General features: G+C 42.5%; 1 protein-coding gene across 1 annotated transcript; it reads right to left on the bottom strand.

Moving 5' to 3' along the window:
* Positions 1-9074: 9074 nt before the first annotated feature.
* Positions 9075-11774, bottom strand: LOC109874759 (relaxin-3 receptor 1-like). The gene is made up of 3 exons (XM_031810730.1): positions 11418-11774; positions 9934-10375; positions 9075-9804 (listed from the first exon to the last, which is right to left on the bottom strand). The coding sequence occupies exons 1-3, from the start codon at positions 11606-11608 to the stop codon at positions 9214-9216; spliced, it is 1224 nt and encodes a 407-aa protein (XP_031666590.1). The 5' UTR covers positions 11609-11774; the 3' UTR covers positions 9075-9213.
* Positions 11775-16750: the final 4976 nt, after the last annotated feature.

Here is a 16750-nt window from a genome sequence, read left to right on the forward strand (position 1 = left end):
GAGATTTGTGGATATAAATATGCATATTACCGAACAAAACATAAATGTATTGTGTAACATGATGTCATATGAGTGTCATCTGATGAAGATTATCAAAGGTTAGTGATTAATTTTATTTCTAATACTGCTTTTGTGACTCTATCTTTGGCTGGGAAAAATGGCTGTGTGTTTTTTGGGATTTGGTGGTGATCTAACATAAATATATATTGTGTTTTCACTGTAAAACATTTTAAAAATCCGACACGATGGGAAGATTAACAAGATGTTTATCTTTCATTTGCTGTATTGGACTTGTTAATGTGTGAAAGTTAAATATTTCAACAAATATCTTTGAATTTCCCGCACTGCCTTTTCAGCGGAATGTTGGGGGGGGGGGGGGGGGGGAACCTGTGTCCTGGACAGGTTAAAAGCTTTTAGGGATAGGGGGCAACATTTTCACTTTGGATTAATTGTGTGCCCATAGAGAACTGTCTCCTACTCTGTCCCAGATGCTAATATATGTATATTATTATTACTATTGGATAGAAAACACTCTGACGTTTCTAAAACTGTTTGAATTATGTCTGTGAATATAACAGAACTCATAGGGCAGGCAAACTTCCAAACAGGAAGTGGGCATTCTGGGGCTGGTTGATTTTCAACTCATCGCCTATTCACATCCAAATAAGATATGGATCTCTTCGCACTTCCTACGCCTTCCACTAGATGTCAACAATCAGTAGAACGTGGAATGAAGCCTCTAGTGTGATTTGGGACCAGATGGCAGCTATTTGAGTCACTGGTCTGGCAGAATGCCAGTTCCTGGTTACACGCAGTAGTCATTATATCGCCTTGCGTTCCATTACTCTGTAGACAAAAACGAATGCTCCGGTTGGAACGTTATTGGATATATATGATAATAACATCCTGAAGATTGATTCTCTACTTAGTTTGACCAGTTTATTCGACCTGGAATATAACTTTTTGAAGTTTTCGTCCGAGTTAGCCTGGACCAGCGCCAGCTTTTGGACATGTGAACTAAACGTGCTAGCAAAAATAGCTAATTGGACACTAGTAATGGACATTATGGAACAAAACAACGATTTATTGCGGAACTAGGATTCCTTGCACTGCATTCTGATGAAAGATCATCAAAGGTAAGGGAATATTTATGATGTAATTTCATATTTCTGTTGACTCCAACATGGCGGAGAAATATATTTACGTCTGAGCGACGTCTCAGATTATTGCATGGTATGCTTTTTTTGTAACGTTTAAAAAAAATCTGACACAGCGGTTGCATTAATGACTTTTTGTTAGGCTACTATACAGTGGGGAGAACAAGTATTTGATACACTGCCTATTTTGCAGGTTTTCCTACTTACAAATAATGTAGAGGCCTGTAATTTTTTCATAGATACATTTCAACTGTTAGAGACTGAATCTAAAACGAAAATCCAGAAAATCACATTGTATGATTTTTAAGTAATTAATTTGCATTTTATTGCATGACATAAGTATTTGATACATCAGAAAAGCAGAACTTAATATTTGGTACAGAAACCTTTGTTTGCAATTATAGAGAGCATACGTTTCCTGTAGTTCTTGACCAGGTTTGCACACACTGCAGCAGGGATTTTGGCCCACTCCTCCATACAGACCTTCACCATATCCTTCAGGTTTCGGGGCTGTCGCTGGGCAATACGGACTTTCAGCTCCCTCCAAAGATTTTCTATTGGGTTCAGGTCTGGAGACTGGCTAGGCCACTCCAGGACCTTGAGATGCTTCTTACGGAGCCACTCCTTAGTTGCCCTGGCTGTGTGTTTCGGGTTGTTGTCATGCTGGAAGACTCAGCCATGACCCATCTTCAATGCTCTTACTGAGGGAAGGAGGTTGTTGGCCAAGATCTTGCGATACATGGCCCCATCCATCCTCCCCTCAATACGGTGAAGTCATCCTGTCCCCTTTGCAGAAAAGCATCCCCAAAGAATAAGGTTTCCACCTCCATGCTTCACGGTCGGGATGGTGTTCTTGGGGTTGTACTCATCCTTCTTCTTCCTCCAAACACGGCGAGTGGAGTTTAGACCAAAAAGCTCTATTTTTGTCTCATCAAACCACATGACCTTCTCCCATTCCTCCTCTGGATCATCCAGATGGTCATTGGCAAACTTCAGACGGGCCTGGACATGCGCTGGCTTGAGCAGGGGGACCTTGCGTGCGCTGCAGGATTCTAATCCATGTGTGTTACTAATGGTTTACCTTGAGACTGTGGTCCCAGCTCTCTTCAGGTCATTGACCAGGTAGTTCTGGGCTGATGCCTCACCTTCCACATGATCATTGATGCCCCACGAGGTGAGCTCTTGCATGGAGCCCCAGACCGAGGGTGATTGACCGTCATCTTGAACTTCTTCCATTTTCTAATAATTGCGCCAACAGTTGTTGCCTACTCACGAAGCTGCTTGCCTATTGTCCTGTAGCCCATTCCGGCCTTGTGCAGTTCTACAATTGTATCCCTGATGTCCTTACACAGCTCTCTGGTCTTGGCCATTGTGGAGAGGTTGGAGTCTGTTTGATTGAGTGTGTGGATAGGTCTTTTATACAGGTAACGAGTTCAAACAGGTGCAGTTAATACAGGTAATGAGTGGAGAACAGGAGGGCTTCTTAAAGAAAAACTAACAGGTCTGTGAGAGCCAGAATTCTTACTGGTTGGTAGGTCAGGAAAACCTGTAAAATCGGCAGTGTATCAAATACTTGTTCTCCCCACTGTATATGTACATGCGGCCAATGGATGATATTCAGCTAATGTCCTATTATTTTCTCTAAAACATGTTTTCCTTAGGGTCCTGAAACCCTCATTTTCCATTGTTAAGTATACTGAACACACACACACACAGTTTAGGAATAGGGTTAGGGTTAGGGTTAGACAACAGTCTTGTTGTGTCTGAATGCTCAGCAGGTAGCAAAGTGGTAAGTAAGAAAGTAGGGCCACACAGGTAGTAATGATACACACATGTAGTAATGATACACTCAGGTAATAATGATACACACAGGCAGTAATGATACACACAGGTAGTAATGATACACACATGCAGTAATGATACACACAGGTAGTAATGATACACACAGGCAGTAATGATACACACAGGCAGTAATGATACACACAGGCAGTAATGATACACACAGGCAGTAATGATACACGGATAATAGTAATAATGGAATAGAAAATATGGGTTGTGTGTAGTAATGATACACAGGCAGTAATGATACACACAGGTAGTAATGATACACACAGGCAGTAATGATACACACAGGCAGTAATGATACACACAGGCAGTAATGATACACACAGGTAGTAATGATATACACAGGCAGTAATGATACACACAGGCAGTAATGATACACACAGTCTTTGACCTAGTCTTTGGCAGCAGGTGAGGACTCCGACGGACACAGGGGTTATGTGGAAATGTAATCTAGCTGGAGCTGGGCTGATGTTATCTGACTGTTAATTAGCCCTAGAGCCATGAGCTTTCCGATACAGAGCCTGGATGTGTGTGGTGTTGGGTATTCAGACCCTGGCCGTGTTGTTATTGTGAATAAAAGGTCATAGAGGAACTACGGAGGCAAACGTCTGTCAAGACCGGGTCTCAATTTCCTACTCTTTGTCATTTCCATGTACAGAGCCTTGACTCGGAGAAAGGGCCCCCAAGGAGTCAGCCATTTTAAGTTCCTCCTCGTCCACATCACGAGGACTTGACATGGACCAAAAACAACACCACCACTCTTGTCAAGAGGACGCAACAGCTTCTTTTCTTCCTAAGATGGCTGAAGAAATTCCGCATGCCAGCCCGGGTCCCCTCCAAATTCTACCGCTGCACCATCGAGAGCGCCCTGACCAGTTGCATCACGGCCTGGTACAGGAATTGCTCCATCCACGACCGCAAAGCCCTCCAGCGACTGGTGAAGACGGCTCAGTACATCACTGGGACCGTGCTCCCATACATCCAAGATATCTACTGGAAACGGTGCCTGAGGAAGGCCTGCAGCATCATCAAGGACCCCAAACACCCCAGCCACGAGCTGTTCACCCCGTTACCGTCAGGCAGATGGTATCGGAGCATGAGGTCTGATACCAACAGGCTCAGAGACTGTTTCTATCTACAAGGCATCAGACTTCTAAACACTTGAACTGGACTGACCAGGTGCACTGACTCACCTACACAGATATATACACACACATACACACACACACTTTCATGCTACACACACTTCACAACGTATGCTACCAGACTTATTATGATTGCTAAATAGTGCACAATTTAAACACTTGCCCCCCCCAATCCCCACTTCCCCAAAACACGTGTAAATATTGGACTATAAATTGTGCCTTCCTGTATTATGCTTACGCTAAAATGTTTATTTTCTACAGATCCATTTACTTTATGTTCCTATTCTTATCTTTGATTATTTCTTATTGCTGTTGCATTGTCCAGAAGGAACCTGCAAGTAATAATTTCATTGGATGGTGTATAGATTGTGTATGATGTATAGATGTATGGTGTATAGATTGTGTATGGTGTATAGATTGTGTATGGTGTATAGATGGTGTATAGATTGTGTATGGTGTATAGATAGATGGTGCATGGCGTATAGATTGTGTATGGTGTATAGATAGATGGTGCATGGCGTATAGATTGTGTATGGTGTATAGATAGATGGTGCATGGTGTATAGATTGTGTATGGTGTATAGATAGATGGTGTATGGCGTATAGATTGTGTATGGTGTATAGATTGTGTATGGTGTATAGATAGATGGTGCATGATATATAGATTGTGTATGGTGTATAGATAGATGGTGCATGGTGTATAGATTGTGTATGGTGTATAGATAGATGGTGTATGGTGTATAGATAGATGGTGTATGGTGTATAGATTGTGTATGGCGTATAGATTGTGTATGGTGTATAGATAGATGGTGTATGGTGTATAGATTGTGTATGGCGTATAGATTGTGTATGGTGTATAGATAGATGGTGTATGGTGTATAGATAGATGGTGTATGGCGTATAGATTGTGTATGGTGTATAGATTGTGTATGGTGTATAGATAGATGGTGCATGATATATAGATTGTGTATGGTGTATAGATAGATGGTGCATGGTGTATAGATTGTGTATGGTGTATAGATAGATGGTGTATGGTGTATAGATAGATGGTGTATGGTGTATAGATTGTGTATGGCGTATAGATTGTGTATGGTGTATAGATAGATGGTGTATGGTGTATAGATTGTGTATGGCGTATAGATTGTGTATGGTGTATAGATAGATGGTGTATGGTGTATAGATAGATGGTGTATGGTGTATAGATGGTGTATAGAAAGACTATTCTAGCATGTGAAAATCAGTTTGCCACTCTTTATTTACATTCACCGTCCTTAACATACATCAAAGCATTGTATGTACAGCAAAACAGATCACCAACATCAACTGATGCCCCTTCATTAAGATGTCAATGTGTTATTTTGCAAGCCTGATGGCAATTTAGTAGGTGAATAGTTGTTTAACTGTATAGTTTACTTTATACAGTATACTTTATAGTATACTTTTCAAATAGTTTTCAAATAATTGTTTCACATTCATAGTTACTGGAGGTATTTTATTATTTTTGGCTAAGATGACCTGACAACCCACAACAATCTCATCCATATGTTTGTGATTTGCTGCTATTCCTGGAGCAGAAAAATAAACAAATAAGGTTCATTTTAAAATATAAAAATGTACATTCAAAATGATGTCATAAGAATTTATTTAATCAAACAAGCATAATGAGGATGTATTGATGATGAACCATCTGTGGTTATATGATCATTTATAGGGTTTTTCTAAAACTGAAAGCGCTTTACATTGCATGGGGGTAACTCACTCATCACATAACTTTTCATCTCTGCCCCCTTCCCCTGTCCCACTTCAAAATATCACAGACTTTGCCAGCTCAAGTTACCGCAGATGACAAACTTTGATCCTGAATATACAGTGGGGTCTGAAATGATCAACACCATTGATAAATACGAGCAAAAATTACTGTATAAAATATGCCATTTTTTTGTTGTTGAAATTATTTGTTAAACAAAGTACTTTTCTCTGAGTTATTGTATTAGTATAAAATAATATAATACATTTTCTTCTCAAAAAGGTAGGGGTCAAAATTATTGGCACCCTTGTTTTCAATACCTGACATTGGGAGAATAATGGCACTGAGACTTTTTCTAAAATGTTTTAGAACACATTGGGAGGGATCTTAGACTATTCATCCACACAGAATCCTTCCAAATCCTTGATATCCTTAATCTGCACTTATGGACTTCCCTTTTAAAATCAAACCCCAGGTTTTCAATGGGTTTCAAGTCCGGAGACGGAGATACCCGTTGAATTAACCATTTGATTGTGGGTTTTCGTGTGAGCTTGGAGTTATTGTCTTGCTGGAAGATACACTCGCAGCCAAGTTTCAACCTCCTGGCAGAGGCAACCAGGTTTTTGGCTAAAATGTCCTGGTACTGGGTAAAGTTCATGATGCCGTTGACCTTAACAAGTGGAAGTAAAATAGCCCCATAACATCAAAGAACCACCACCATATTTTACAGTAGGTATGTGGTTCCTTTCTGCGTTCTCATTTCGACGACAAAACCCACCACTGGTGTGCGTGGTCAAAGAGTTTGATTTTCATGACATGTGACCAAAGCACTGGTTCCAATCCAAGTGCCAAGCCCTTTAGCAGACTCATCTTGGAATCAGTGCTTTGGTCAGATGACATGAAAAGCTCTTTGGCCACACGCAGAAAATAACCCCATACAATGGCTTGTAATTCACCTCCTTTGGCATTTTTCCTATTTTGTTGCCTTACAACCTGGAATTAAAATGCATTTTTGGGAGGTTTGTATCATTTGATTTACACAACATGCCTACCACTTTGAAGATGCAAAAGGTTTTTTCTTGTGAAACAAACAAGAAATTAGACAAAAAAAACAGAAAACTTGAGTGTGCATAACTATTCACCCCCCCCCCAAAGTCAATACTTTGTAGAGTCACCTTTCGCAGCAATTACAGCTGCAAGTCTCTTGGGGTATGTCTCCATAAGCTTGGCACATCTAGGCACTGGGATTTTTGCCCATTCTTCAAGGCAAAACTGCTCCAGCTCCGTCAAGTTGGATGGGTTCCACTGATGTACAGCAATCTTTAAGTCATACCACAGATTCTCAATTGGATTGAGGTCTGGGCTTTGACTAGGCCATTCCAAGACATTTACATGTTTCCCCTTAAACCACTCGAGTGTTGCTTTAGCAGCATGCTTAGGGTCATGGTCCTGCTGGAAGGTGAACCTCCATCCCAGTCTCAAATCTCTGGAAGACTGAAACAGGTTTCCTTCAAGAATATCCCTGTATTTAGCGCCATCCAACATTCTTTCAATTCTGACCAGTTTCCCAGTCCCTGCCGATGAAAAATATCCCCACAGCATGGGGATGTTGTTCTCGGGGTGATGAGAGGTGTTGGGTTTGTGCCAGACATAGCGTTTTCCTTGATGGCCAAAAAGCTCAATTTTAGTCTCATCTGACCAGAGTACCTTCTTCCAGGTTTTTTAAGTTTGGAGAGTCTCCCACATGCCTTTTGGTGAACACCAAACATGTTTGCTTATTTTTTCTGGACACTCTTTCGTAAAGCTCAGCTCTTTGGAGTGTACAGCTTAAAGTAGTCTTATGGAGATACTCCAATCTCCGCTGTGGAGCTTTGCAGCTCCTTCAGGGTTATCTTTGGTCTCTTTGTTGCCTCTCTGATTAATGCCCTCCTTGCCTGGTCCGTGAGTTTTGGTTGCTGGCCCTCTCTTGGCAGGTTTGTTGTGGTGCCATATTCTTTTCATTTTTTAATAATGGATTTAATGGTGCTCCATGGGATGTTCAAAGTTTCTGATATTTCTTTATAACCTAACCCTGGTCTGTACTTTTCCACAACCCTGAGCTGTTTGGAGAGTTCCTTGGTCTTCATAGAGCTGGTTGCTTGGTGGTGCCCCTTGCTTAGTGGTGTTGCAGACTCTGGGGCCTTTCAGAACAGGTATACTAAGAGCATGTGACAAATCATGTGACACTTAGATTGCACACAAGTGGACTTTATTTAACTAATTCTGTGACTTCTGAAGGTAATTGGTTGCACCAGATCTTATTTAGGGGATTCATAGCAAAGGGGGTAAACTTTTCAGTTTTAGATTTTTTTTTAAATTAATTAAACAAGTAATTTTTTTAAATTTCACTTCACCAATTTGGACTATTTTGTGTATATCCATTACATGAACTCTAAATAAAAATCCATTTAAATTACTGGTTGTAATGCAACAAAATAGGATAAACGCCAAGAATACATTTGCAAGGCACTGTACCTACTGTAAAATATAGTGGTGGATCTTTGATGTTATGGGGTTATTTTCCTTCCACTGGTTATCACTGTATGTCTAATAAATCACTGTATGTGTTCATTTAATGAAAATAACTCCAACATAAATATTTTTTTGATTCATTTCCCTGAGCCTCCTTTGGCCCTTAAAATGCTCAGTCTGATCATGTGGGCGTTAGGAAACAAATGTGAAAATATTGACATACACAACCCTGATTAGCTGATAGGATGTTCTTGAGCCCACCCCCTTGCCCAGATGAACAGTTATTGGTCTATTATAGTCAGATCTTATTGTGAAGTCATGATGTGGGGCCCGAAGTCCCATCCCACCTGAACAGGATGACATTTCAGGATTCTTTTCAAACAGCTCTTACACAAAAACAAGGAAATCCCATTTGAACTGCACTGCCCATTTAGTAGTCTCACACTGATATCTCCACTCCATTCCCACAATACCTCACTAATGTGTGTGTCCAATGAATCAAGAAAATGCATATGTCAGTATATGAATTAATTGGGGTTTCTTAAACTATCGGTCAGGACCCAAAGTGGGCCCTGGGCATGTGGGTCGCTAGTTAAGAGAATACATCTATATTCACACACTGTTTCTTCTTAATTTGAGTCGCCGGAGGACTGTATATTTCTCATTTGGGTCTCGAGCTGAAAACATTTAATCAATTACTCATGTAGGCTACTTTCCAACTTGACTGTTCCTGGCCTGTACAGCAGCCTCCACTATGAGAAACTTGTAAATGAAATGCATCCTTAACATCCTTATGGCCCTCCAGTCAGTCACACGTTGACATCCCTGTGTGTAACCACCATGCTAGGCGGTGCCTCCTCCACTCTCTTCCCCCTCAGAGCCAGGGTGAGAAAGTTCCTGATGGACAGCGAGACTCGGAGCAGCAGCTCCTTGAGTCCGGCCCTGTACTCCTGTCGCATCAGGCAGTACAGCACGGGGTTCAGGCAGCTGTTGGTGTGAGCCAAGCAAACAGTCAGAGGGAAAGCATAGGCCTGGGCATTGTAGAAGGCCTTACTAAAGGGCACCAGGTCAAATTTTATCAGCACTCCCCACAGTGTCAGAGCCTGGTTGGGCAGCCAGCAGAGGAAGAAGGAGAGCACCAAGATGGTCACCGAGCGGGTCACTTTGGAGCGGCGCCGTTGATGGGACCTCTCTGAACTCTCCATGACCCCAACGCTGCCAACTACGCCACTGACTCGCCGGCTCAGGAGGAGGTAACACACACTGATCACTACCAAGGGAACCACAAATCCCAGCAGTACTTTCTGTGTCTGGTAGAGGCCCAGTAGAATCTGAGAGTCCCAGAGACCCGAGGCAGATTCAGAAAACCGGACGAGACACAGCTCATCATCCGCAGACACCTAGAAACATCAAAAACACCACAATGGAATTAAGTGTTTGACATCAATTGATGTGTTTTGTTTTCGATGTACACACAAAACAGCCTTACATGCATTTTTAAATTGGCAAATAAAATCAGTCAAACAAACCTGGACTGTGGTGGAGTAGATGGCGTGGGGCATCGTGACCGCCAGTGACACCACCCAGATGGCAAAACTGGCCCACTTGGCACGAGCCGCAGCCATTTTGGGGCTGCTTATCCTCAGTGAGGAGGCGAGGGAGCAGTAGCGAGCCACGCTCATGGCCGTCAAGAAGAAGACGCTAGCGTACATGTTCATGGTGGTCACAGAGCTGACAATCTTACACATGACCCTGCCGAAGGGCCAGCGGAAGTCCAGGGCAGTGTCCACAGCCCAGAAGGGCAGGGTGAGGACGAACTGGAGGTCAGTCACGGCCAGGCTCCTCACAAAGAAGTCAATAGACGAGTGGTGCAACTGGTGGCGGGAGTGGAGAAGGAACAGCGCCAGGAGGTTTCCCACCAGCCCCAGAGCACACACCACCAGGTAGACCAGAGCAATGACCACTCGCATATGGAAGAAGGAAACACAGTCAAGAGTTAAATCCTGATACATAATGGTTTGGTACAGTCATTAATTAATAATAATCAAAAATAAAACGAATAAAGTTCATCTTAAATTGATTTATCCCACAACAACAAAAATATATTTTATATCAAGATAATCTACCTGTAGGACTTTAAAGCTGGGATCTTTAAACTTAAAATATGTAACTTTTTGGGTGACCCCGCCAAATTAAAATAGATATGTGAGTTATAGTCTGTCATTCTCATTGAAAGTGAGTTCAGTCTGTCATTCTCATTGAAAGTGAGTTCAATCTGTCATTCTCATTGAAAGTGAGTTCAGTCTGTCATTCTCATTGAAAGTGAGTTCAATCTGTCATTCTCATTGAAAGTGAGTTCAATCTGTCATTCTCATTGAAAGTGAGTTCAGTCTGTCATTCTCATTGAAAGTGAGTTCAATCTGTCATTCTCATTGAAAGTGAGTTCAGTCTGTCATTCTCATTGAAAGTGAGTTCAGTCTGTCATTCTCATTGAAAGTGAGTTCAGTCTGTCATTCTCATTGAAAGTAAGTTCAATCTGTCATTCTCATTGAAAGTGAGTTCAGTCTGTCATTCTCATTGAAAGTGAGTTCAATCTGTCATTCGTAACCAGGAAATTTAGCAATTTATGCAGAGTGCATCTTTAATGGGGAAACTGACATGTCCATTCGCGATATTATAACAACAAAGAAGTCACTGAAAACAACTAACATGCTGAGCTACACTCCTCAGTTCGGTGGGGCAGCCAGTGGCACCATTTCCCCATGCCAATGAGGTAAAATAATGTGTCTTGGTCAGACTTCTTACAAAAGATTAGTTAGTGCTAGTCTGGAAGAAAAGCCTGCACAACCAGTAGTAGCTCTCTAGGTCCAGAGTTGCAGATCCCTGAGCATCACTCCTCTATGGGCTAGCAGGGCTACTATGAAGTAGGATGAAGTTACACCTGATCTAAACTTAGTTTTGCGTTTGTCACCCTAATGGTTAGGACTTTTGGAGGGTATTCAGAACACCCACCGTCATGTTCGCGCTGTCCCCATACAGCTCCGGAGCAGAGTCTCTGGAGAGGAGATGGAGCCAGCAGTCTAGCGAGAGGTTGTGGAGCGATTCTCCGGACAGGTTAGCCTGCTCTGGGCTCTCCGCGTCCTCCTGACCCCCTACACGTCCACTCAGACCCAGGTGGAGCAAACTGCTGTTACTCTGATGCATGGTTCTTCTCTATCATTCAGCAGAACACTCCACATGAAAACAGGGTCTCACATCACCCAAAGTGTGAAGTAATGGTACAAACATTTCGAGTTAAGAGTAGACTCAACATATCCAAATTCCAACCGCACCGTTTTTGTAAGAAGACACATTTTGTGTTTTAGGAAACAGTCATTGTTAGTAAATATTCACCGTTTTCTTTGTTTCATTTGAATGTGCTTGTTCAAGTCCGACTTGTTTCTGAAAGAGTTGCATCACTCGTCTAGTCTGCGCTTTTTATACGGATTGAGATGCCATGCGCGGGTAAAGTCTCCGAGAATTCGCGCTGTGCGGTTGCTATCACTCCATCACGTGCATAAAATGGGGGGAGAGTAGGGGTGAGAATGTGGAGGGCTGCAACCTGCTCTCAAAGTATTTCGTATTATTCTGTACATAAGGCCGAGGCACTACAAGTAGTATACTATGTTATGTTTCGTATGGTATGTATTCATTTGTGGATATCCATCACCCATTTAGTATGCTATGTTCCGAATTACAATTAGTATTAAATGTTGCCTATTTGCTAAACATACAATATGTTACGAATTGTGTCCAGCGATACTGGTCCATAATAGAGGCTAACAATACAGTCGTGGCCAAAAGATTTGAGAATGACACAAATATTAATTTTCACAAAGTTTGCTGCTTCAGTGTCTTTAGATATTTTTGTCAGATGTTACTATGGAATCCTGAAGTATAATTACAAGCATTTCATAATTGTCAAAGGCTTTTATTGACAATTACATGAAGTTGATGCATATAGTCAATATTTGCAGTGTTGACCCTTCTTTTTCAAGACCTCTGCAATCTGCCCTGGCATGCTGTCAATTAACTTCTGGGCCACATCCTGACTGATGGCAGCCCATTCTTGCATAATCGATGCTTGGAGTTTGTCAGAATATGTGGGGTTTTGTTTGTCCACCCGCCTCTTGAGGATTGACCACACGTTCTCAATGGGATTAAGGTCTGGGGAGTTTCCTGGCCATGGACCCAAAATATTGATGTGTTGTTCCCCGAGCCACTTAGTTATCACTTTTGCCTTATGGCAAGGTGCTCCATCATGCTGGAAAAGGCATTCGTCACCAAACTGTTCTTGGATGGGGGAGCGGTTGCTCTCGGAGGATGTGTTGGTACCATTCTTTATTGATTGCTGTGTTCTTAAGCAAAATTGTGAGTGAGCCCACTCCCTTGGCTGAGAAGCAACCCCACACATGAACGGTCTCAGGATGCTTTACTGTTGGCATGACACAGGACTGAAGGTGGCGCTCACCTTGTCGTCTCCGAACAAGCTTTTTTCCAGATGCCCCAAACAATCGGAAAGGGGATTCATCAGAGAAAATGACTTAGTAGTCCAATCCCTGTACCTTTTGTAGAATATCAGTCTGTCCCTGATGTTTTTCCTGGAGAGAAGTGGCATCTGCTGCCCTTCTTGAGACCAGGCCATCCTCCAAAAGTATTTGCCTCACTGTGCGTGCAGATGCACTCACACCTGCCTGCTGCCATTCCTGAGCAAGCTCTGTTCTGGTGGGCCCCGATCCTGCAGCTGAATCAACTTTTGGAGATGGTCCTGGCGCTTGCTGGACTTTCTTGGGTGCCCTGAAGCCTTCTTCACAACAATTGAACCGCTCTCCTTGAAGTTCTTGATGACCCTCCTTTTGAAGCTTCCAGTCTGTTATTCGAACTCAATCAGCATGACAGAGTGATCTCCAGCCTTGTCCTCGTCAACACTCACACCTGTGTTAACGAGAGAATCACTGACATGATGTCAGCTGGTCCTTTTGTGGCAGGGCTGAAATGCAGTGAGATGTTTTTTAGGGATTCAGTTCATTTGCATGGCAAATAGGGACTTTGCAATCAATTGCAATTCATCTGATCACTCTTCATAACATTCTGGAGTATATGCAAATTGCCATCATACATACTGAGGCAGCAGACTTTGTAAAAATGTATATTTGTGTCATTCTCAAAACCTTTGGCCACGACTGTACATACTGCTCAAAGATGTATGGCAGACGTGGTGTGTGGGATGTGATTGTTCTGTTGTACTTGGGGACTTTGGTGGGGTAGTACCTCTGCTCCTCAACTCTGTGTTTGAGGGGCAATCATCATCACAACATCCCAGACTCATTGTGACCGGTGTTCTTTTATCTTGGAGTGTGTTCCGGACATAGATTTTTCTGAGGGCTACTGATTCTTAATAACATAGTAGGCCTATGGGGCGCTAAAAGTCCTTATGAATATTCACTATTTGTCATATACAGATGAGGTCATTTAAAGTGTTACCAAAACAAACATCTATTGCAGCTCTGTGTTCACTGCTGGATTAAACCTAGAGAAAAACATCAATCAGAAGATTATAGTATCCCTGCAGCAGCAGAGAGAGAGGCAAAGACCCTCGTTACCACCAGCAGGATCCCTAGCCCACTGGGCACAGATGTCTAGTCAACATCTATTCCACGTTGGTTCAATGTAATTTAATTGAAATTATGTGGAAACCATGTTGATTCATCCAATGTGAACCCAGTGTGTGTGTGTGTGTGGGGGGGGGTCTCTGAACAGCCTCGAACATTCAAGTCTTTATTCAAAAACATACATTTACTACATGGAAGGACTACATGGAAGACAATCATTTCCCTATTCTGCCTAGTACAGACTGAAGCAGTGCAAGGGAAAGATGTATAAATTATAATGTGTATTGCGCTCAGACACATCAATAAGAAACTTAAATAACAAGTTATATCAAAGTACAGTAAGTGAAGTATGTCCAAAAAAAGGATGTAGGTAAATGAATATCTGCTGCCATTGTTCAGTAGCCACATTATTCAGTAAATCTCTATATTACGGATCTCTATAATACATAACACCATAAATTGGGGTTCAGCAACCTGGCCTCAGGGCAATTCATATTATTTGGGACGTTTCTTATTTAGTTCTGACAGTGCAGTAATATCTAACAAGTAATCTAACAATTCCCCAACAACTACCTAATACACACCAATCTAAAGGGGTGAATGAGAATATGTACATATAAGTATATGGATGAGCGATGGCCGAGCGGCATAGAGTATATACATGTGATATGAGTCATGTAAGATATGTAAACATTAAAGAGGCATTATTTAAAGTGGCATTATTTAAAGTGGCATTGTTTAAAGTGGCAGTGATTAAAGTGATTAGTGATCCATTTATTAAAGTGTCCAGGGATTGTGTCTCAATGTAGGCAGCATCACTGAGTTAGTAATTGCTGTTTAGCAGTCTGATGGCCGTGAGATATAAACTGTTTTTCAGTCTCTCGGTCCCAGCTTTAATGCACCTGTACTGACCTCGACCTTCTGGATGATAGCGGGATGAACACCCAGTGGCTCGGGTGGTTGTTGTCCTTGATGATCTTTTTGGCCTTCCTGTGACATCGGGTACTGTAGGTGTCATGGAGGGCAGGTAGTTTAACCCCGGTGATGCGTTGTGCAGACCGCACCACCCTCTGGAGAGCTTTGCGGTTGAGGGAGGAGCAGTTGCCGTACCAGGCTGTGATACAGCCCGACAGGATGCTCTCGATTGTGCATCTGTAAAAGTTAGTCAGGGTTATGGCGGACAAGCCAAATTTCTTCAGCCTCCTGAGATTGAAGAGGCGCTGTTGCACCTTCTTCACCACACTGTCTGTGTGGGTGGACCAATTCAGTTTGTCTGTGATGTGTAGGCCCAGGAACTTAAAACTTTCCACTTTCTCCACTGCTGTCCCTTCGATGTGGATAGGGGGGTGCTCCCTCTGCTGTTTCCTGAAGTCCACGATCATCTCCTTTGTTTTGTTGACGTTGAGAGGTTGTTTTCCTCACACCATACCCCGAGTGCCCTCACCTCCTCCCTGTAGGCTGTCTCATCGTTGTTGGTGATCAAGCCCACTACTATTGTGTCGTCTGCAAACTTGATGATTGAGTTGGAGGCGTTCATGGCCACGCAGTCGTGGGTGAACAGGGAGTACAGGAAAGGGCTGAGCACACACCCTTATGGGGCCCCAGTGTTGAGGATCAGCGAAGTGGAGATGTTGTTTCCTACCTTCACCACCTGGGGGCGGCCTGTCAGAAAGTCCAGCACCCAGTTGCACGGGACGGGGTTGAGACCCAGGGCCTCCAGCTTGATGATGAGCTTGGAGGGTACTATGGTGTTGAATGCTGAGCTGTAGTCAATGAACAGCATTCTTACATACATTTGAAGTTGGAAGTTTACATACACCTTGGCCAAATACATTTAAACTCAGTTTTTCACTATTCCTGACATTTAATCCTAGTAAAAAATCCCTATTTTAGGTCAGTTAGGATCACCACTTTATTTTATGAATGTGAAATGTCAGAATAATAGGAGAGAGAATTATTTATTTCAGCTTTTATTTCTTTCATCACATTCCCAGTGGGTCAGAAGTTTACATACACTCAATTAGTATTTGGTAGCATTGCCTATAAATTGTTTAACTTGGGTCAAACGTTTCAGGTAGCCTTCCACAAGCATCCCATATGTATGGGCTATGCTTGGGGTCATTGTCCATTTGGAAGACCCATTTGCGACCAAGCTTTAGCTTCCTGACTGATGTCTTGAGATGTTGCTTCAATATATCCACATCATCTTCCTGACATCTATTTTGTGAAGTGTATCAGTCCCTCCTGCAGCAAAGCACCCCCACAACATGATGCTGCCATTTTATGGCGGTTTTGTTGCAGTGGCTTTTTCCTTGATGAGCAGCCATTCAGGTTATGTCGATATAGGACTTTTGTACCTGTTTCCTCCAGCATCTTCACAAGGTCCTTTGCTGTTGTTCGGGGATTGATTTGCACTTTTCGCACCGTCTCCTTCCTGAGTGATATGACGGCTGCGTGGTCCCATGGTGTTTATACTTCCATACTACCTCCTCTCTCACTGTTTAATATGTCCTCTCTCACTGTTTAATACATAATCTCACTGTTTAATACCTCCTCTCACTGTTTAATACATCATCTCACTGTTTAATACCTTCTCTCACTGTTTAATACATCATCTCACTGTTTAATACCTCCTCTCACTGTTTAATACGTCCTCTCACTGTTTAATACGTCCTATCTCACTGTTTAATACGTC

This window comes from Oncorhynchus kisutch, linkage group LG30, assembly GCF_002021735.2.
Source record: "Oncorhynchus kisutch isolate 150728-3 linkage group LG30, Okis_V2, whole genome shotgun sequence".
Classification (NCBI taxonomy): Eukaryota; Metazoa; Chordata; class Actinopteri; order Salmoniformes; family Salmonidae; genus Oncorhynchus; species Oncorhynchus kisutch.

Coding starts and splice junctions, on each gene's coding strand:
- LOC109874759 (XM_031810730.1), bottom strand. CDS start 11,608: ATGCATCAGAGTAACAGCAGTTTGCTCCACCTGGGTCTGAGTGGACGT. Junction 10,376..11,417: donor GGGGACAGCGCGAACATGAC/GGTGGGTGTTCT, acceptor TTCCTTCTTCCA/TATGCGAGTGGTCATTGCTC. Junction 9,805..9,933: donor TCTACTCCACCACAGTCCAG/GTTTGTTTGACT, acceptor TGATGTTTCTAG/GTGTCTGCGGATGATGAGCT.